General features: G+C 42.0%; 3 protein-coding genes across 3 annotated transcripts; 1 reads left to right on the forward strand and 2 right to left on the reverse strand.

Annotated features, from left to right (window-relative positions):
- Window positions 1–8165: 8165 nt before the first annotated feature.
- On the reverse strand, window positions 8166–14817 carry LOC130206447 (carbonic anhydrase 1). The gene is made up of 7 exons (XM_056434426.1): window positions 14603–14817; window positions 14132–14329; window positions 12579–12697; window positions 11791–11883; window positions 11611–11673; window positions 11362–11517; window positions 8166–9697 (listed from the first exon to the last, which is right to left on the reverse strand). The coding sequence occupies exons 1-7, from the start codon at window positions 14628–14630 to the stop codon at window positions 9578–9580; spliced, it is 777 nt and encodes a 258-aa protein (XP_056290401.1). The 5' UTR covers window positions 14631–14817; the 3' UTR covers window positions 8166–9577.
- A 2003-nt stretch (window positions 14818–16820) lies between these two features.
- rad51b (RAD51 paralog B) lies at window positions 16821–17961 on the reverse strand. Its single transcript, XM_056433850.1, has one exon. It carries the CDS (start codon window positions 17959–17961, stop codon window positions 16918–16920), a length of 1044 nt encoding a protein of 347 aa, XP_056289825.1. The 3' UTR covers window positions 16821–16917.
- On the forward strand, window positions 17863–20287 carry rbis (ribosomal biogenesis factor). Its single transcript, XM_056433851.1, has 4 exons — window positions 17863–18182; window positions 19188–19294; window positions 19393–19509; window positions 19607–20287. The coding sequence occupies exons 1-4, from the start codon at window positions 17960–17962 to the stop codon at window positions 19679–19681; spliced, it is 522 nt and encodes a 173-aa protein (XP_056289826.1). The 5' UTR covers window positions 17863–17959; the 3' UTR covers window positions 19682–20287.
- The last annotated feature ends 331 nt before the right edge of the window (window positions 20288–20618 follow it).

The following is a 20618-nucleotide window of genomic DNA, read 5'->3' on the forward strand; positions in this document are numbered from 1 at the left end:
TGTCCTTCTGTACACATTACATCTATTGCACCTGTCCATCCTGGAGAGGGATCCTCCTCTGTTGCTCTCCTGCAGGTTTCTTCCCTTTTTTTCCCCCTGAAGGGTTATTTGGGAGTTTTTCCTGGTCCGATGTGAGGTTTTGGGGCAGGGATGTCTATGTGTACAGATTGTAAAGCACTCCGAGACAAATTTGTAATTTGGGCTATACAAATAAACTGAATTGAATTGAATTTATTTATTTATACTTAAGTCATTTTAAGTCCTTCATACGATGGCTCACCCAGTCGAGGTAAGTGCACCCGTTGAATAGTGGGTTCCAGTTGAAGTAGCAGTGACCACCGTATGGCTGAGACTATACAGTATATGGGACTTAACCTGAAACAGCAATGGCTGTAAAAGTCGTGTTAATTGGTGTGTCGGTAGGGGGGAGGAGCCATTTTGTTTCTCCTGTTTTCTTAATTTTTCTAATAAATGTTTGTGTTTATTCTGGGGGGTTTTTATACACGTAATTCAGAATCATAATATACGGTCTCACCTAACAGGGTTGTTTTTCATTTTTGCGCCTATTTAAACTCACAGAAATGCTTTTTTTATGATTATCGTCAAATAAGTCCCACTGCGCTTGTTTAAAGACATTTAAGATAGTATTTTTAAGAAAGCAGTAGACCCACTTGATGCTATAAGAGAAAGAAAAGAGACATGATTGATATCTAAAGCTTTCAGGAGTTATGAAATGTTTGTGTTTATTCCTTTTTTTTCCCTCGGGGGAAACTAAATAGAGTGCTTCCACTCGAATGAATATTTGCATTTTTACTCTGTGTATTGACATATGTGGTCATCCCCGCGGATTAACATGTACAAACACTGCTGTTGGTGTTTGAGGCAAGTATCCTGTTAACTCCACCGCACACACAGCAATGAGACTTTGTATTCATGGGATTGAATTTCTGATGAATTTATTACATTCTTTAAGAATACACACAATAAACTAAAGTCAACTAACAGTTTGGATTACATAGTGACTTTGTACACACACACACACACACACACACATTCAATCCATCTCCATTCCAGGTTAAAGGCCGGCGTGTGTTAAAACATTTATTTCTTAATCAAACAAAAAAGGGAGAGTTTAATAAATCACACTTTTGTCACAGTGGGTTTCTCATATGTCGGTGAACACTCTCCCCAAGAGGCGGCTGTTTACATAAAACGCCAATGAAGTCCGAGAGCAGGAAACTACAGAGGAAATTTGCTGTGGAAATGTTTACTTGAGCCCATTCTTGATCACAGTTTGAAAAATGCTGAGAGGTAAGTGGAGGGCTTCCTGAACACGATCTTCTCGCTGATGACTTCGAGACGACGAGTTCACGACTGAATTCACGCCGTAGACGTCGCTTCTTTATCGCTTTGAAGAATGTATTTCAACGGCGGATAGCAGGAAACGACGTGGATCGATAAGCGAAGGCAGCACGGACGACGCGTTCAGGTACACAAAAAACGATCTTGGAACTCCAATTCATCCGTAATCTTCTTCCCATCCTGTTTACACCAACTTCCCTCTCCCCCTGCGAGTATTTCAGACGGCCAATAGAAATCCACTGGTTCCCTACCACATTTATCTTTTAACTTTATATATATTGTGGAAGATAAGATCCTGTAGGTTACACAAGGTTACTCTTTTTATCTTGAATGCAATCGGCAGAAGTTAAAAGTTAACGTTACATGAAAGCTGAAAATTTACTTCGTTCATTGCCTTGTCTCTGCATTCCTCTGTATATTTAGTACGTTTTTTATTTATTTTGATCTTTTATTACGGCTCTAATGTGCACATGCTGTGATCCTGCAATTTCCCCACAGTGCATGGGACTAATAAAGGAATATCTAATCCACTAATCCAATTGTCAGGTTCTTGTCACGGGGTGAGGCTCGGGCGCAGAGAAACAGGCAGGGCTCAACGTGAATAACAAAAGGTGCTCTTTAATGAGCCAACGTTTACAAAAAAAACAACAAGGTCCAAAAAGGGGCAGGTAGAAAATCAGGGTTCAGGGCAGGCAGGCAAGGTCGAAGTAGGCAGAATCAGGCATAAGCATGAAAGACAGAACGACGGGGAAAAGACACGGAACTATAGACGACAATCCGACAAGGGAAAGACTGACACAATATATAGGGGGGGAAACACAGGTGTACGACATCAGACAGTAACGAGACAAGAGTGGCTGAGGGCAGGTGCAGGGAATTAAACAATCAAGACGGGAGACAGAGGAGATATAGGAGACACGGAACACAGGAGAAACAGAATAGGGTGTTACACTAATGAGCTTTAAAAGGTCGACGCCGCGGTCGCATGAGTGCAAAGTATTCGCCGTGATTATGTTTATAGTCACATTTGTTAGCAACCGTCTTGTAAAAACTGTTTGAGTGGTATGGCCGAAGCCACCACTGAGGCGAGGACTTACTGGCAGAGGTCCGGTACACAGGTGAGCACAGCCAAGACAAACAAGTCCAAAACAGGACAAGAGGTCGAGAACCAGTGAACAACAGCGAATCAAGATCACAGGGAGAAACATCTGGAACACAGACACATGGGTACTAAGACGGAGCGGCACAGACGAATGGGCTCATACATTAAATACATTCAATGAGGAGGAGGAGGAGGAGGAGGGGTGATTGGGAACAGGTGAAGCTGATCGGACCGGGTGAAAGGTGATCACGATGGCCGGAAACACACCATTGCATAAAGTCAAGTCTTCTGAAAAATAAATGAAGAAACCCCAAAAATACATGAATGTGACATCAAGGAAAACACGACGGACATGGTGGGAACGTGACGAGGAGTTACGGTGAGCGGAGGATCCACTGATGTGTTTTACGTCGTATGACAAAGCGTGAAAATGACCAAAGTTTATTTCGTGCATAAATATATCCAATTCTCCAAGATGAGGGAAGTTGAAGTGCAGAAATTCGGATACATTTTCCGGGTTTTTGGACTGCATTGTCCATCTTGCCCTCATTGACGGACTCAAAGTGAATCACCGAGCATCGAAAGCTCCTTCTGCAAAAAAAAAAGAAAGTCCGACATCGTCGACAAATTCGGCCGAGCGACATCTCAAACGTGGCTTCTTCATCTGGAGTTCATCGTGGCTCCTTCAGCAGCCACACATGTTCCGTCACGTGATTGATGGACGCCACGTGACGGAAGGGCTTCAACATTACGTACGCATCCCTTCCATAAATGACGGAGCTGTCGGTTTTGAATCCTGCCAACAAACACGCGTTGACCTACTAAAGCGACCGGGTCAGACTGTGATTAGTGACCCAGCAGCAGCTGCTGGAGCAACATGTAACACAACCTCCTGTACAAGAGGACTCTTGACTCCTGGCTCCTGACTCCTGGCTCCTGACTCCTCACAGATGACCTACCTCACGGTGCCCTTTAGCCCGTCACAGATCAATGAGTAGTTTAAATCATTTGTATAGATTGTCTCGTCCATCACCATCGAGTATCTGTTGTCCGAGTGATCATGTGACCTGAGCTTTCTCGTCTTCTTCACGTCTCTCACAACAGACCAGTTCCAGATTGTTGTTCTACTCTTATTTTGAAAATCCTGTGCAGAAGAAGAAGTCCTCTAAGTCCACAGGAAAAAAAATGGAAATTTGAACGTCTACAAATCCATGACGACCTGGACGGAGCTCGTGGATTATAAATTCAGAACTCTCGATTCTGCTGCATGCTGAATAGAATCCGTGGCGAGTAATTCACATTTGTATTCCACTCAGATATTTGTTAGACTTTCTGTTGCACATCTGAATAACCGAGTCGGTCAGAAGACCGGGGGGGGGGGGGGGAGAATGTGCGACGTGCTGCCCGTGACTCGCCATGCGTTGATCGTGGAGCGTTACCTCTGATACCTCTGCCCTCCGCTTATGTAATCGATGGAATCCATTTACACGACTATACGCCGGCAGCGTCTCGTGCTCGGCAAAGCGCCGCTCGCGTTAATCTGTCACCACATTGAGGTCTCTGAACTCGCTGAGGGCCTCGAGCTACACTCGGTGTGTTAATAGCATGCAACATGCACGTAAGCGTGGCCACAAATGTCCTGTTGCATGATGGTAAACACTCAGCGGGACGCTTCCTCTCGGCCAGCTGTCACAACGAGCTAGTGAGATGAAAAGATGCAACACAAAGGGCAGCATGGTGATATAATAGGACTGTGGAAGAAAAGGAAGTTGGACTGAAATGGGGACAGTGGGGGGGGGGGGGGGTAAAGGTGATCAAAGACAGAGCAATCCAGCGTGGAGGATGTTAAAAGGAAACCTTTGGCTTTATTTAGACCTTTAGTTCAAAACAACAGACGGTTAAACCCCGACGATGAACACCAGAACAAGGCCTGTCATCGCCACACTGTATATTTAAAATGTACGCCTTACATAAATATAAGGCGTATCCTTCAATATACCTATATATATATATACGTATATATATACGTATATTTACAGTATATAGGCATATCATATATATACAGGACTGTCTCAGAAAATTAGAATATTGTGATAAAGTTCTTTATTTTCTGTAATGCAATTAAAAAAACAAAAATGTCATGCATTCTGGATTCATTACAAATCAACTGAAATATTGCAAGCCTTTTATTCTTTTAATATTGCTGATTATGGCTTACAGCTTAAGAAAACTTAAATATCCTATTTCTAAATATTAGAATATCATGAAAAAGTATACTAGTAGGGTATTAAACAAATCACTTGAATCGTCTAATTAACTCGAAACACCTGGAAACACATTTTCAAATGTTTGATTTTGTTTTGCTGTTATAAATCTTTTTTTTTACTTGGTCTGAGGAAATATTCAAATTTTATGAGATAGGATTTTAGAGTTTTCTTAAGCTGTAAGCCATAATCAGCAATATTAAAAGAATAAAAGGCTTGCAATATTTCAGTTGATTTGTAATGAATCCAGAATGCATGACATGTTTTTTTAATTGCATTACAGAAAATAAAGAACTTTATCACAATATTCTAATTTTCTGAGACAGTCCTGTATATATATACAGTATATAGGCGTATTATATAAATATATAGGTGTATTGAAGGATTAAGTTAGCCACCATAATCCTTCAATACACCTTATATATATATATATATACACACACACACACACGGGTATGGTATGGGGAAGGCGACCCCTCCGCTAGGTTTCAACTCAACATCGTGTCTTGCTCTCTCATTGGTTGTCGCTCCCCGACAGAGAGGTGGAGTACCGCCCCACCCCCCCCCCACCCCTCCATAGTGTCACCCATGACCTTTCAGAGAATATAGTCGTCATTGATGAAAGACGAATAGGTTTTTTTCCCTGCTGTTTGAGTTGAGCCAAGAATTACACGTAGGCCTATGATGTTTGTCGGTTAAAAAAGAAAATCTTGAAACTCTAGAAAGTCGCAATTTATGAATTATATTCATTTCTGAATGATCTACATCTATCGTCAAATAGCGCCAGGTAAAGCGATGTTATCTTAGCCGAGTTGTATCCGGCAACTCTTTTTCTAGGTGTGGTGTCCTTTTTTTTATCCCATATTTTCAGAGTGTAAACTCGGGGCTTAAGAGTTGCACAGTGAACAAAATGTCTCAGTAAACAAAGCAAATGCACGGTTTTGTAAAGTTCATCTCGGAGGCAGCCGTTTCTCACACTTCACTCCACAGCCAGAACAAAACAGATCCAGATCTTTGTTGAGCAGGATTTCGGAGCCTAACCGGTCTGACCGGAGCGTTGACTGACGCCACTCGGATCCACTGCACTGCGGATGTCAGTGAGAGGTTTTTTTCAATAACACAATTTTGTCGTTGATTCGGAGTCAGACAGAAACGTCAGCCGCCCGCCGACAGCTCTCATTTCTATCGATGTTACACTACTGTTCAAAAGTTTGGGGTCACCCAGACAATTTGGTGTCTTCCATGAAAACTCACACTTTTATTTATCAAATGAATTGAACATTTCATAGAACATATAGTCAAGACATTGACAAGATTAGAAATAATGATTAATATTTGAAGTATTAATTTTGTTCTACAAATTCAAGCTCAAAGGAAGGCCAGTTGTATAGCTTATATCACCAGCATAACTGTTTTCAGCTGTGCTAGCATAATTGCACAGGTTTTCTATTCAGATATTAGTCTTCTAAGGCGATTAGCAAACACAATGTACCATTAGAACACTGGAGTGATAGTTGATGGAAATGAGCCTCTATACACCTATGGAGATATTTCATTAGAAACCAGACGTTTCCACCTAGAATATTAATTTACCACATTAACAATGTATAGTGTGTATTTCTGATTGATTTAATGTTATTTTTATTGAAAAACAGTGCTTCTCTTTGAAAAATAAAGACATTTCTAAGTGACCCCAAACTTTTGAACGGAAGTGTACATCTGGACACTTTGGGTGATCGAAGGTTCACAGGCTCTATTTTAATCTGTGTGTTGCCTAGGCTACTTTTCCTGCATGTAACATACACACACACACACACACACACACACACATTCCTCCACAGAGCCAGCTGACAAAACTAGGTAACACCAACCCTTCAAGCAGAGGAGGTAGATAGTGTTGTTTAGAAGTTTCATCTTCCCAAGAGAGGTGAGAAGTCATGCGTCGGTCACATTTCACCGATTCCGGAATGCCACAGCTGATTTGGATTTCGAGTGCCTGAGTGTGTGAGCGGCTCGATAGGAGATCATAACCCATCGGCCTTGCATCTGATTGGTGTTGGCAGACAGAAGCCCTCTTAATAGATTTTGTTTGGAGGATTTTCCCCCCACTTATCTCTGACTCAGTCTGCCGTTGCAGATTATTGATTAGCTAAAAGACATGTAGTTTAGGATTAGGAAGCAGCTCTGCACACTTGCGGTAAAATACGCTGAATGTGCAGTACTTTGGACTGTAGGCGGTTTTATTCTTGGCAAGTAACACAATCCATGAACTGGAGCTACTGTCTCTGGAACTATACACTACTGCCAACAATGTAGATTGTATATGAGACATTGGGCTATGTTGCTTTCAGAAAAGGTTTTCTTTTAAACTAGTGGGGCTTTAAAACATCCAAAATATACATTTACATGTTTATTTTACTTTAGATTTGTCTAAAATTATCACCAAACGTTAGCATTAGCTTAGCATAAAGGCCGAAAAGCAGTACAACGACAAAACAAGTACGAGAATAGAGGTGATGGTGGGACAAGATTATCTTTGGACAGAGCCTATAGCTATCTGGCTAACTCTTCCCTCTGTTTCCAGTCTTTATGCTAAGCTAAGGTAACCCTCTAATGTTTACCTAACAGAAATATAGAGTGGCATCTCCATTCTCATTTAACTGCCTGCTATGAAGAGAATGTTATTTTAAAAAATGTGAAACAATCCCTTCAGGATTGCGGTGATGGTGAATGTCTCTACTTTTTGAGATAACATGATGTCATGTGTCAGCACAACCTCAACACTTCAAGCACCTGTAGAGACACACCACTGCAAATTGGTTGTTCAATAAGCCAATTTTACAGTTATTTGGTTGATAAATATATGATAAACTAGAATGGGCACTCGGTAGAGCGCATACCTTCGCATGTCACAAGATTGGGCATTGAATTATGAACATGTTGGCATTAGTTGCATGCCAATTGGATAAAAAGAAGATTTTTACCTTTCCATGACCTTGACCTTGACCTTTGACCCGATTGATCCCAAAATCTAAGCAAATGGTCCCCGGATAATAACCAATCATCCCACAAAATTTCATGCGATTCGGTTTAAAACTTTTTTTGTTATGCGAGGAACACGCATACAAATAAATAATAAATAAATAAATAAATAAATACATGGCGATCAAAACATAACCTTCCGCATTTTCAATGCGAAGGTAAACAGCCAAGAACTAATAACATTTAGACATAGCATTCCTAAAATAGTCCTTTTACAGATGAGTTTTTCACCAACGTGTCACTTGAGATTGCGTAATCCTAATCCTGCTGGGTGTCAGGTGTTGACACAAGAGTCACTGGTGGGAATTTAGGCCAACAGTCTGCATGCCAGACATGACTCGGTCTGATTGACTCAGGATTTGCTGAAATCTATAAAGAAGCGACTCATTTGACACTTGTTAGTCATAAAATATATTTATTCCAATAGTAAAATGTCCACGTCAGAAATAGAATGGCAACAACACATACTCATGGGACACCCCGAACAAAGATTGGCATAAGGCATTTGTTTTGTCCTTTTTTATATTAATTACAATCTTTCTTTATTGTTTAAAAAAAAATGCATACAGGGAGAAAGAACAGCAGAGGTCTTCAGGACCTCTCATGGCCTTTTGTTGGTGCTTCTCCCACACAGGGCCCGACAGCAGGCCGACACTATAATCTGATCCATTGGCAGCTTCTTTTCATCCTCGTCTTCCTTGGCAGGCTAATTTATTCCTTGGCTTTGTGCGTTAGCCACGGTGGCTTCGCCCACACGGCGACTGTGCTCAACACATAGAGGGATTTGTTTTCCACACACATCACATTTCATATTAAAAAAGAAGGATCATTCCTCTCTATTGCTATTTCACCAGGGCGTCAAAACACAGCCGGGCTTTTTGGTTCCACAACATAATTTAGGAACCACTTAAGACTTATTTTGCATGAGTTGTAAGGTTAAAAACAACAACAACAGAAGGACACAATCCTCATAAAAACACAACACACAGGATGACACACACATGAACAATGTAACAAGGTTCAGGCTGCAAAATACGAGCAAAGAGCCATTGTCACGATGTCTGGTATCTAGCAGGAGCAGCAGCCTCTCCTCGTGTCCTTTGCACTGCATTCAAATCAATAAGCAGGTCAGTGCCGACGGGCATCATGTCTGCACGAGGCTGAGCTTGCCTTGTTGTGTGTTTGTGTGTGTGTGTGTGTGTGTGTGCCAGAGGGGGATTTTCTGATTCAATCGGGTGTGATGGAGGCGGCTGCAGCGTTTCATTAAGCTGCTGTGATGCAGAGGCTGGCAGTCAGGCCGAGATTACAGACAGACTGGCAGTGTATGTGTCCATCCAGTGTGTGTGTGTGTGTCTCTTTTATCTGCACCCTCCTCACAGATGGTGATGTAGTCTCATCCTCCTCCCCCCCCCCCCCCCACCCCACCCTGTCTATACTGTGACTAGCGTTTTGACTATAACCCGAACTTAATTTGTTTCATCCGCGTGGTTTTTGTTGACAAAAAAGAAGACACTGGTGGTACATCTCTGAAAACATTGGCACCAGATGCTGAATCCTAGTGAATGTGTCGGAGCCATCGCGAAGTGTTTGTCTTTGCTTGATCGTAACGTACATAAAAACTCGAAAAACCTCAGAGTGCTTCATCTCACGGTTAAAATGCAGGAGCATGATTTCTATAAAAATAAGAATTGGACGGAGAGAGATATGTGTGCTTTGTGGCTCACTGCGAGAGGTAACTTCTGACTAAAAGGAGGGGGAAGGGAGAGGGCAACAGGGTTTTAGGGCCCAAAATAAGGGGGGGGGGGTATTACTTGAAGGAAGCACGGACAGCGCGACCCTTGAGCGGCTGGGGAGGTCGGTAGTTGTCCATCATGCAGCACTCGGCCTCGCCCTCAGCGGAGAAGAGCAGGCCGCGGAATTTGTCCATCTGTGGAAATGGAGAAGACCCGTCAGTCATTCCCGCTGAGCCTGGTGACTGTCACTCGGCAAACACCTGTCACCTGTCTCGCCATCGAGTCGTTGACCTTGTATGACGACATTTGCTTTTTTTAATGCTTAATAATAAACCGGTTGCCCAAACAGTCAGACGTTGCTTTAACATTGTAGCCGAGAGTCAGATGAGAAGATCGATACCACACATGTCAGGGCAGTAAATATGAAGCTACAGCTAGCAGCCGATTATCTTAGCTTAGCTTAGCATAACGACTGTAAACAGGAGAAACGGCTAGTGTGGCTCTTTCCAAAGTTAACAAAATGAGCCTCAGGTCCTGCAGAACTCACCAATTAAAATGATATATCTCGTTTGTTTGTGTAAAAACTAAACAAATGTATGGTTGTAGTCTTTATGCTAAGCATAAGCTAGCCAACAGATTTAGCGCACTGACATGACAATCGCATTTACATCAAAATCTCGGCAGGGAAGTAAATAAACTTATTTGGCAAAATGTTGAATTACTCAGACCGATAATTGTAAAATTATTCTATCACATGTAAAAAAAAAAACCTTATTTGAAGATATTACTTAATCGATGATGATGCATTATATTTCACGAGCGGGAGGTGTTTGATACAATAAAAGATATCTCTAGCAAAGGAATAGCTGCTTATAATATTTCTTCTAAGATATGATAACTGCTCCATATTTACCGCTCAGACATGAACGAGCTATCGATCATCTTACCGAACTTGCGAAAAAACAAATAAGCGTAAAGAGTCAAAAGTGAGACAAGGCCAGAGGAACCAGCTGCACAGAGTGTCATATGACCTATTTTAATGGATTTATCATTAACTCCGGCTTATGAATTAGTCCATTGTAGTTACACTGCACACCAGGCACATGAGTATAATGTACACTATTCACTCCCGGGACCACATGATTCAATGATGTGTTATTACCTGACGAGAAACCATTAACTAATGAATTACTGTGTGTGAACGACTTCTTTGTCATTATCTGCTTGACCTGCCTTATATGGCGCCGGGTCTAAAGGTTGTGTCAACACGTCTCACGTGTTTACCCTTGAGACACCTACACGCCGCCACGAAATAAACATTTGAGCGGGCGCTGTTCATTCTGACTCGGCCTGAAAGAGTCCAACCCCCAAGGACGAACCGGCCCAGAAGAGGCCGTTATTTAGGATTAGCGGGCGGTTAGAAGTCAAATATCCATTTTTAGTGCTCGGATTAGGGGTAATTTTAGGAGTAAATACTTAGCGGATGCAGGTAAGATGTCTCCTGTGGTTACTCGGGATGAGATCCCCCCGTTGACTGGAGCTACAGTGTAGAATCATGGATGTGTGTGGTGGACATTTGCTGTTGACACCCGCATACCGACACAGACATGCGTCTGTTTGAACTCTCGTTCGCCCTCGTTCTCTCTATTTTTCCCTCCCTCCTTCCTCCCTCCTCATTTTGAAAGTGCCATATTGCCTTTCCTTCTTCTCCTCGAACAATTAGGCCCTTGATTTAGATCCAAGTGTCAGAGAAGATGTGCAGATCGGGGGGCTATTCTAGACACGCAGCCAAGGCTTCTGCTATCTGAATGGGCTCTTTGAGCGATAGCCATATATATATATATATATATATATATACCTGCTCAGCGCTGACGCTGATTGGCTCTTTGCAGACAATCCAGGTAACGCTCTCCAGCAGAGGGGGTGTGGTCAGGGAGCCGTCATAGGTCCAGTAGTCTAGGCAACCGGGCAGCAAGGTGGAAGGGTCGAAGTCAGCGAAGGTGGTCTGCTTGCCCTGGAGAACAATAAAGAAAGGGAACAACACGTCAGTGAAATTGTCATAAATCTTAAATTGCTGAAGATTTTGTGTGTTTTAATAGATACGCACTTTGGCCTTGATGGCACCAAAGGTGTCCAGAACCTTCTGGAGACTGGCATTTGCGTCACCAATCTGAAGAAAACCCAAGAATGTACATAAAGTTAACAATATGACCATCAGAAACAGAACCACAGGTGTGCAGCTATAGAGTGAAATACTGATAAATGCGCTGCGATCGCTGCTACTGACCTGCAGGAAGACTCCAACAACGGCGAGCCCATCAGGCTTGCTAGCTGCCTCACCAAAACTTGGGTATTTGGTGTTCCAGTGCACCAGATGGAGCTGGGAATGAATGAAACAGATACATGAAACAATCCCCTCAGAAGTCATTTTATTGGTAGGATCTAAAACCGGGGGAATCCTGTAATTTCTGATCTTAAGTGCAATTTAAAAAAATAAATAATAGTAGATGTTGAGCTGGAAAGCTTTTTGGATCCACATATGGAGGATGAATGAAGTGCGATGGTGCGAGACAATATGGGCAACAATCTGGAAACTTTTTCAAAGAACAATTGTAATATAAATCCATTTATTTCAGGTGAATAACCCAATTTAATTGTTAATAGTGTTCATATACAAACCTTCTCAAATTAAAATGAAACATTTATCCAAATTTCCCAAAATATTTTTATAATATAAAATATTACAAAATAATAACATTCTCAAATTAAAAAATTTAAACAATTAAAAAAATTCAAAATACATTTACATTTTTTATTTAAATAAAAATATTTAAATACAAATATGTAAATACAAATATTTAAATACTTTTTATTAAATAAAACAATATTAATAAAAAAGAATTGATAAACATTTTTGAATGAAAAGAATGTGAATAAAAAATATTTTATAACTTCTTTATAAAAAATGTTTATGCAAAAATGTGTATACAAAAATTGTTAGAACATTTTTTATTTAAAAAAAATGTAATCTTTAAAAAAGAAAGTCATAAAAATACACAATAAAAACATCCGTACCTCAGCAGGATACTTGGTCCCGTGCACGGTATGTTCGGAGCCCTTGTCGTTCGACGCTCCCCAGTGGAAATGAAACTGCTTGAGCCTGTAGGTCCCTGAGATGGGCCCTTCTTTCAGAGCTGCAGGACAAAACACACATCAGCCGTCAGTTAATCACACACTGAATCTGCATTAAGTCATGATGAGCCTTGTTTTTACTGCGAGAAAACGTGAAAACTTGAACAACCGGTAACAAAGACAAATATACATCCGACACAGTTCCTGTTGTTTAAGCTCTGATCAAATACATTAAGCTCTACATGATGTCCAGGTATTTTTAACATCAAACCTCATCCCAACGTGTATGTATTTAAAGTAACAGATAATACTGTATATTTATGTATTTTTGGTCCTTGGTGCCAACACACTGACGCACATGCATCCACTGTCCTCTCCAAACAGGATATTTGTTTATCAGCGGTCGGCTTAAAATCATTAGAAGGTGCAGAACTCATTATCAAGACGTTTGAAGCTGTGCCGGCAAATATAAATAAACAGTCTGTGTTATTCATCGTTTCCACTGTGCACACACATTATGCACATGCATGACATATGCATTGTGTCTGACTTCTAGTCCTTTTTTAGAAGGGCAGGGTGGAAAATAAACCCTGAAATGCAAAGGGAGAATTAAGAGGCTCTATCTGCTCTTATTCTTCGCAAAAGTGCATTTCCCCTAGAACTAATCCGTGATTGTGTTGGTTATGTAACAATATGTTTTCATTTTGCTTCATCCGATCAGCTAAAGGATAACCAATCAAAAATCTAAAAAATCTAAAAAATCCCCTTTGTTGAAATACAATCAAAACGCAAAAGACAAAGTGGAGAAATTATCCATTTCCATTTCCCATCAGGGGAGAAACACAACGCGTCTCTATATGGTAATCCACTCCCACGCATATTTAGGGCATCAGCAGCCAACCAGCCATGTTTTCTTTGTTTTTTTCTTTGTTGTGCCTTTGACTTCATTCTATAGCTGCAGAAAAGAGTCGTCGTGGGAAAGGTTTGCTCGAGGTTACGTTACCAAATCAATTAGGATGTGGATGCTTTGCGCTCGACCTTTGAATGGAGCACCTGCAGCCCAATAACAACCCCAAATAATGACATAGATACAACAATACAGATCTATGCTGTTTGATCATATGTGAAATTACTGTATGCGGTCGTGGAAATTGTGGCGCATTAACCATCCATATGAATATCAACACAATATGCAGTCTTTCAGGTGGAGAGATGCTGTTAACACACATGGCGCATTAAGCCTGAATGCCGCATTTAGCAGATTACTGCATCCTAGAAATCCTCATGAAGACATCTATTGTCTTTTTTTACAACCCAATCCCCTTAAATATCCTCCATTGCATCTAAAAACATCGCAATAATAACTGTAAAAGCAGTAACATATGGCGTTTTCTCCAGAGACGAGACATTGCACACGACACGCTCCTTAATTTAGATTGCAGAGAGGATTGATATCAAGTGTGGTTATTCATATACAATATTAATGCCACACTAACTTGAGCTGTCGGTGTCATCGACGAAGGTCACTTGGAAGGAATGTCCGTTGTTGAGGATTTCTTGGCAGGTGGAGGGGTCGTACTTCAGCTTGAGCGGCTTCAGCCCCGCGTCGTACGCGGCCGCACCAGGTAAGATGTCAATGGGAGACTGGCGGGGTCCATTGGCAATAGGGAAGTTATCAGCCCATTTTTCGGGTCCTAAAAAAGTATACAATCACACAAATGTTATTATGACAGTATTTGTCTTGAAATGAGTTTTTAATGACATATATAAGGGATGCGCTAAAGAAACGCGCGTAAAAATCCACCCCAAATATGCATAATAATTAATAAATAAATCTCTGCACTGGCCGGTGCATTTTCTGTCTTTACATTCATTGTCTTCCCAGTATGACTGGTTTTAACACCGCCCCCCCCCCCCAGCCCTCAGCCGTTACAGCATTATAGCCTGTAATACAATGAGCGCCTCACCGTTGTCTGCTGCGTATCCCCAAGACATTGTTCAAGTATAGTTTGGATCTACGTGGATCTGGAGCTGTATAATTCCCTAACAGCAAGTCGTCCCTATGTGCGCAGAGCAGCTAGTGTCCTCCACCTGACAGCTGCAGATCTTATATAGGGTCCCCTGTGCGCGGGCTGGTGTTATCCACATGACGTCCGCGCAATGACCGGGAGTAGTTTAGATGCGCCGCAGCGTTGCAACACTGTGGATCAATGAGTCTCTCTCCCTCTCTCTCTTTCTCCCTCCCTCCCTCCCTCCCTCACTCTATCTCTCTCTCTCGACGGTGGTGAAGTCCTCGCTCACTATAGCAATCCACAGACGGGACTGGATCGTTATTCCCTCGCGTAAATATTCCGTGCGCGTTCTCGCCTCTCGTGTAACGGGGTTAATGTACATGTCATGTCAGGAAGTAACGGAATGACGCGTCAGTGTCACCGTGAAACCTACACGTCGGCTGCAGCTATGCGGCGCACAGGAGTGCAGTGGAAATATACATTGTACACGACATGCAAGTGCTAAGTACATCTCAACAAATCAAAGTTATATGAATACGCACAGGTGTTGATCACTGAGGGGAATGCACGAGATCCGTGTACATGGACTAGAATCTTAATAACAAAGACATAAAACGGTGTAACAATTAAAACAATGGTCGTTTGGCTTCAAGCATGGTTGTTTATGGATTTTGAGTTTTTGTGCCTCAGTTTCAGTTGGATCAACTAATAAAAACAATCACAGGAATTAATTAAGTATTTGCTTTACGTAAATCCATACAAACATGTTAATATACAAAATATCATGTGTGTGAGGAACTATACATTTCGTCGAGGCTGTTTTTTGCAGAGCTCAGAAAGACAAATAATACACATTGAAGACCTACTGCTCATTATTTGTCAATCAGTGATGGCGCTGCACCGTGTGGGCTGATAAACAATGAACAATCACATGCTACTAACATGTCATAACATGCAACATGTATGAAGAAACAACATGTTTAAGAGGTAATGAATCGTCTCTTCCCTCATTTAAATTAACAGTTAGATGCATCCTAGTGGCCAAAGTAGCTCAGCGCGCATCCGCAGCCCCGTTTGTAAGAACATAAGACAGTGAAGCCAGCTGTGATGACGTAATGCTGCCACCTGTCGGTGGCCAATGAGATGACAGGGTTCACGGTGCCTGGTTTTCCTTTGTTTTCCTTTCTTCTCTCCCACCGTGCAGCGTTGACAGACACATCCTGTTTTGTAATATTTCAATCAGGATATTTTTAAGAGTTTGGTTTAGTGTTTCTCTCAAGTTAACTTCTTGAATATTAAATCGTATAGAACTTCCGTTCAACTACAGCTGTGGTACAAGTTGTGAGGTTCTTAATTATTGTTACTCCACACATCTAGTGGGAGGGAAATATTAAACACTAAATTATATAACACAATAATTTGTATAAATTACATTAAACTAACCAGCAGCATATACAGTACAGTAATTAAAATGAGATCTGCCACATTTAAGTGATAGCACAGTAATTATCATTCAATTATTATAATATTAATATAAATTAAGAAATGGGTCCTTCTGCAAAATAACTTTTACATTATGTATATTTTAAGTCTATTAATTTGTTACTTTTACTTAAAGTTGGGAAGAACTTTTAACTGGTGATGAAACTTTCTCAATTTAATCCTGACGCCTCCATCTTATTCCGTCATTCTGATTGCTCGGCATCGGCGCCACCGAGTCGGATCCGTGTGAAATCAGACGAAATGATGCAGGTACATCAGAATCTCCTGCAGCTCAGACTCCACAGACCCAGATCCGGCTTCACTGCTGCCTCTAATGTGTCCTTGAATGCAGGACTTCTTGCAACATAGTATTTCTACACTGTTGCACAACTTTTGCTCATGTAACATACTTAAGTCTTCTTAAATTCTAGACCATATGGTCAGTGTGTAGATCTGTTAAAAAGTATTTGTTTGTTGTGCTTTTAATTAATGTAGTTACCATATAGCGGATTTATTTACTGTAAATCACATAGTCAGAGTTCATTTGATGACGTTTATTGTGAGGCGGCATTTCTCTGGATATTATTATACCGGAAGCAGCTCCCTCAATGAAGGCTTCCTCAAAAATAATGGTGTTTTATGTGATATAACTTGCAGCATTTTGTAATTAGTGAGGATGCAACAAGTCCGGTGGAATTCTGTATTGACTTTAATAAAATAACCATGTCACACGCACACACACGCACACGCGCACATCTGCATTGATTCAGTCCAGTCCACAGGTTTCGTCAGAACTCCATCTGCACCCTGATTGGTTGGAGGCCTGGATCCGTGTCCTCGCACAGGACCTCCAGACTCTCCTCTCCATCCATACAGATGCCCTGCTTCTCAACGGTGTAGTTCAGCAGCGCGCGCGGAGCCACGGGCGACTTGGCGATCAGCATCTGTCTCTGGCGCGCGTCCGCGTACTGCACGATGAGCCGCGTGTTGACACTGTGACTCCACGCGGTCCCCAGAGCCGCGGTCACGAGCGCGGAATCCCCCGCCGACCCTTGACCCGTCACGTGCGTCGTCACCTGGTTGGTGAGGACCACGGGGATGTCGAACTGGTGGGCCAGGTACTTGAGGGTGGAGGCCTCGTGGCCCAGCATGTCGTTGCGGCGCATCAGGTTGCCGGGCAACGTCGTGTCGAACTCCTTCCTCGCCACGGAGGCCACGGAGTCCAGGATGACGAGCCCCGCTCCGGTCGAGATGATGTCCTCTTCCAGTCTCTCCAGCCTGTTGAGGACATGCCGACAGGTGAGCTCCCGGTAGAGGTGCACCCGCCCGGCCATCTGCAGGACCCGCTCCTTGCAGCCGAAGTGGTCCGGGAACCGGCTCTGCGCGATCTCCACCAGCCTCTCGGCGGAGAACGCGGACTCGGTGTCGATGTAGATCACGGCGCTGTCCTGGCCGCCGTGGCTCTTCGGCAGAGTGGCCAGGACGCTGAGCATCAGGCACAGCTGCGTCTTCCCGCAGCCGGAGGGCCCCACCACCTCCGTGAGGGCCCCGCGGGGCAGGCCGCCCCTCAGCAGTCGGTCCAGGGCGGGCAACGACGTGGAGAAGCAGGAGTGTTTGCTCCACAGCTCCAGGGCCGTGGTGACGGGCGGGGCCACGGCTCTGCTCACCGTCCGCTGCAGCTCAGAGGCTCTCCGGTAGCTCAGCCCCGCGGCGTGCATCACCTCCACGGAGCTCAGCGACAACAGGTCCTTGCAGCTTTCTACTCGATGTCGCTTGAGTTGCTCGCACATCTCGCTTGAAACGCCGGCTCGCTTCAGTTTTATCGTCGCCATGTTGGCGTCTTTTTTTACCGGTTTCATTCGTCAACCGTTTCACGACGACAGCGACCGGAAAAGCCGCCGCCGGTCGTGTTCCCCTCGGCTCTTCTTCTCCATCTTTTCACAACAACAACAACAGGCGTCGCACACTGATGACGTAGAAGGGAAGAGACGTTCGCAGCAGCACCGGCTAGCACGTGAGGATATCAACACACGCGAGCTGCTCCTGAAATACGGTGTGTAGTTAAAGTATTTACGGCTACATCTTTAAGCTATAAAACAACGTTTTATCTTCCGTTTGTTAAACATGGCGCCATTTTGTAAAATGAATCAACTTTCATGAGATAATGACCAATATATCTCACGCGACACATAGGCCTACAGTGTTTGCAACTAACGTTAACTGGCAACATCTGTGTTAACCTAACTAATAGTGTTATCTGACTAGATTAACTGTGTACAGAGAGGGATAATAATGCACTTTAAGAGTAATTTAAATGTTTCACCAGCAGACAGGTGACGTATTTTGCCTATTTTCTTCTAGTATCTAGATAGATATTATTCGGACTAATGTTTCCCCTCAAGGAAGTCAAGGCTGCCATGAACTAACATAACCTAAATGTAGGTTAAAGATCAACAGAAGTCATTAATACACTGTATTGTGATATCTGTCGGGTTGTTTGGTTCCCTGTCAGCTTGACCAGCAGTGGAAGAAATTACTCATCTTTTATACCACGGGGTAAAAACATAATCTAGTTAACATCCTTTCTTAATGTTTAAAAAGTATGAGCTTCAAAATATGCTCAAGTATCAAATGTAAGGGCACCAAACTGTAGCCTTTCAGAAAAGTATTATTTAATTACAATTATTATTGTGTTTATTGCTTGAATGTGGACTCTGGTAAATGTGGAGCAAATTAGAAATAGTTTATATTCTGATGAATAGCTTAATCCATGATATTTAATAATGTATACTTTTTTTGTTGGTTTATATATTGTATTAATAACCTGATACGAAAGAATAACTGAAGTAGAAGTATAAAAGTTGCATTAAGTTGAAATATTCAAGTACTTTAATATTGTACTTTTACAATTTACTTTACTGTATTTTGGAAAGTCAATAAAGCTATTTCTCTCCATTTTGTTTACTTTTTCTACATGTTGGTAGGCCAATTTGCACATAATGTAATTGGCAACTCTAAGAGGTTTATTATCACACGCTAATTAGTGTTCTCTCCTCAGGTAAAATGGGGAAGACTAAACAGAAGAACGTCTTTCAAGTGTCAATAAAGCACATGAAGCACAAGAACAAGACCAAAGCCAAGCCTGTCAAGTCGACGCTCAAACACGTACGATCTCTCTTCCGTGTTTTTCTTCCTTGCATATATTTTATAGTCTCCTTGTTGTATGTCGTGTTTGTGGCAAACTGTAACGTGTGGCTTCACAGATCAACGCGGTGAGGAAGGAGACCGTGGAGAACCTCAATAAAATCTTCACAGAAGTCCAGAGGGACATTACGAGTATTTCCAAGTCTGTCGCTCCCAAACCAAAGAAACTTCCAAAGGTAAGAGTGGGAAATGTCATGAATTCCTTCTTGTATTTACCATCCAGCATCGTAATCATTTGATGCAAGTATTGCGTGTATATTGTTTTGTCTTCAGGTCGTCAGAGAGCCGCCGAAGGAACCTGCAAACGTTGACGATGCGGCTCAACTCCTCTCGCAGCTGTTACCATGAACGCGTCGTCGAGTCTGAGCACACACACACACACACACACACACACACACACACACACCCTGAGCGCTGTTGGTCCGGTACGTCTCCGTGATGGAGATATGAAATAACGACGTCGACCTACGTTCATGTCAAACTGAGCAGAAACTGAATTGAGGTTGCGGTCGTTTCGTAATAGAAACACCTCGTGTGTTTTTAAGCATTCTGTATATTTAATGCAAAGACTTGTAATCAGTTGAAAGACTCTGTGTCAATTGTGATGTTTCTGTAACAAAAATAGATATTTGTATTGTTATTAATACATATTATTTTGTGTAGACATGTTTGCGTTCTCTGGGCTCCAACTAATGCTTACTTTCCTAAATGTCCTTGATTAATTGATGACTGCTTTTGTTTTGAAGATTTCTGAAAATGCCAATTATTATAAAAAGAAACTAACAGTCCTAAACAATAGCTTGTTAACTATCAAATATAATAGAAACCCTTCGGTAAAAACTGCACATTTTAGCAACTGGAATCAGATCATATTTGGCATCCTTTGCTTGGAAAAAGGCTGAAATTATTTATCCATTAACACAAAAGCTGCTAATAAATGTCCTGTGGATTGATTGTTTTGTCTCTGCTTTCTTTGCTTAAGAGTTGATGTTCTTAATCGGCTTGAATATGGATGCAATTACAGGAAAACATTTTCAAAAGGATTTAAAAAAACAACGTACACTTTATAATATCCTCTGAGGTTTAGAAAATGTTCCTTTAAAAAAAAATGCTGCAGATTTTCTATAAATGAAGTCTTAAAGGAGATCACCGCGACGGCTGTTTGTGGTGATGAAAGCGTTGGCTTCAAAGAGTTTTCGCCTCGTGGAAATCACTAAAACGTCAAATAAAACCCAGAATTAAAATGAGAAATCCCCAAAAAGAATTACAAAGTAAAACATTCAAT

This window comes from Pseudoliparis swirei, chromosome 16, assembly GCF_029220125.1.
Source record: "Pseudoliparis swirei isolate HS2019 ecotype Mariana Trench chromosome 16, NWPU_hadal_v1, whole genome shotgun sequence".
Classification (NCBI taxonomy): Eukaryota; Metazoa; Chordata; class Actinopteri; order Perciformes; family Liparidae; genus Pseudoliparis; species Pseudoliparis swirei.

What these genes read in the sequence shown, in the direction of transcription:
- LOC130206447 (XM_056434426.1), bottom strand. Translation starts at nt 14,630, where the DNA reads ATGTCTTGGGGATACGCAGCAGACAACG. An exon ending in GGACCAAGTATCCTGCTGAG is followed by an intron (nt 11,884 to 12,578) that starts GTACGGATGTTT and finishes ATTCATTCCCAG; the next exon opens with CTCCATCTGGTGCACTGGAA. An exon ending in TTGGTGCCATCAAGGCCAAA is followed by an intron (nt 11,518 to 11,610) that starts GTGCGTATCTAT and finishes ATTGTTCTCCAG; the next exon opens with GGCAAGCAGACCACCTTCGC.
- rbis (XM_056433851.1), top strand. Translation starts at nt 17,960, where the DNA reads ATGTTGGCGTCTTTTTTTACCGGTTTCATTCGTCAACCGTTTCACGAC. An exon ending in CGAGCTGCTCCTGAAATACG is followed by an intron (nt 18,183 to 19,187) that starts GTGTGTAGTTAA and finishes TTCTCTCCTCAG; the next exon opens with GTAAAATGGGGAAGACTAAA. An exon ending in TCAAGTCGACGCTCAAACAC is followed by an intron (nt 19,295 to 19,392) that starts GTACGATCTCTC and finishes GTGGCTTCACAG; the next exon opens with ATCAACGCGGTGAGGAAGGA.
- rad51b (XM_056433850.1), bottom strand. Translation starts at nt 17,961, where the DNA reads ATGGCGACGATAAAACTGAAGCGAGCCGGCGTTTCAAGCGAGATGTGC.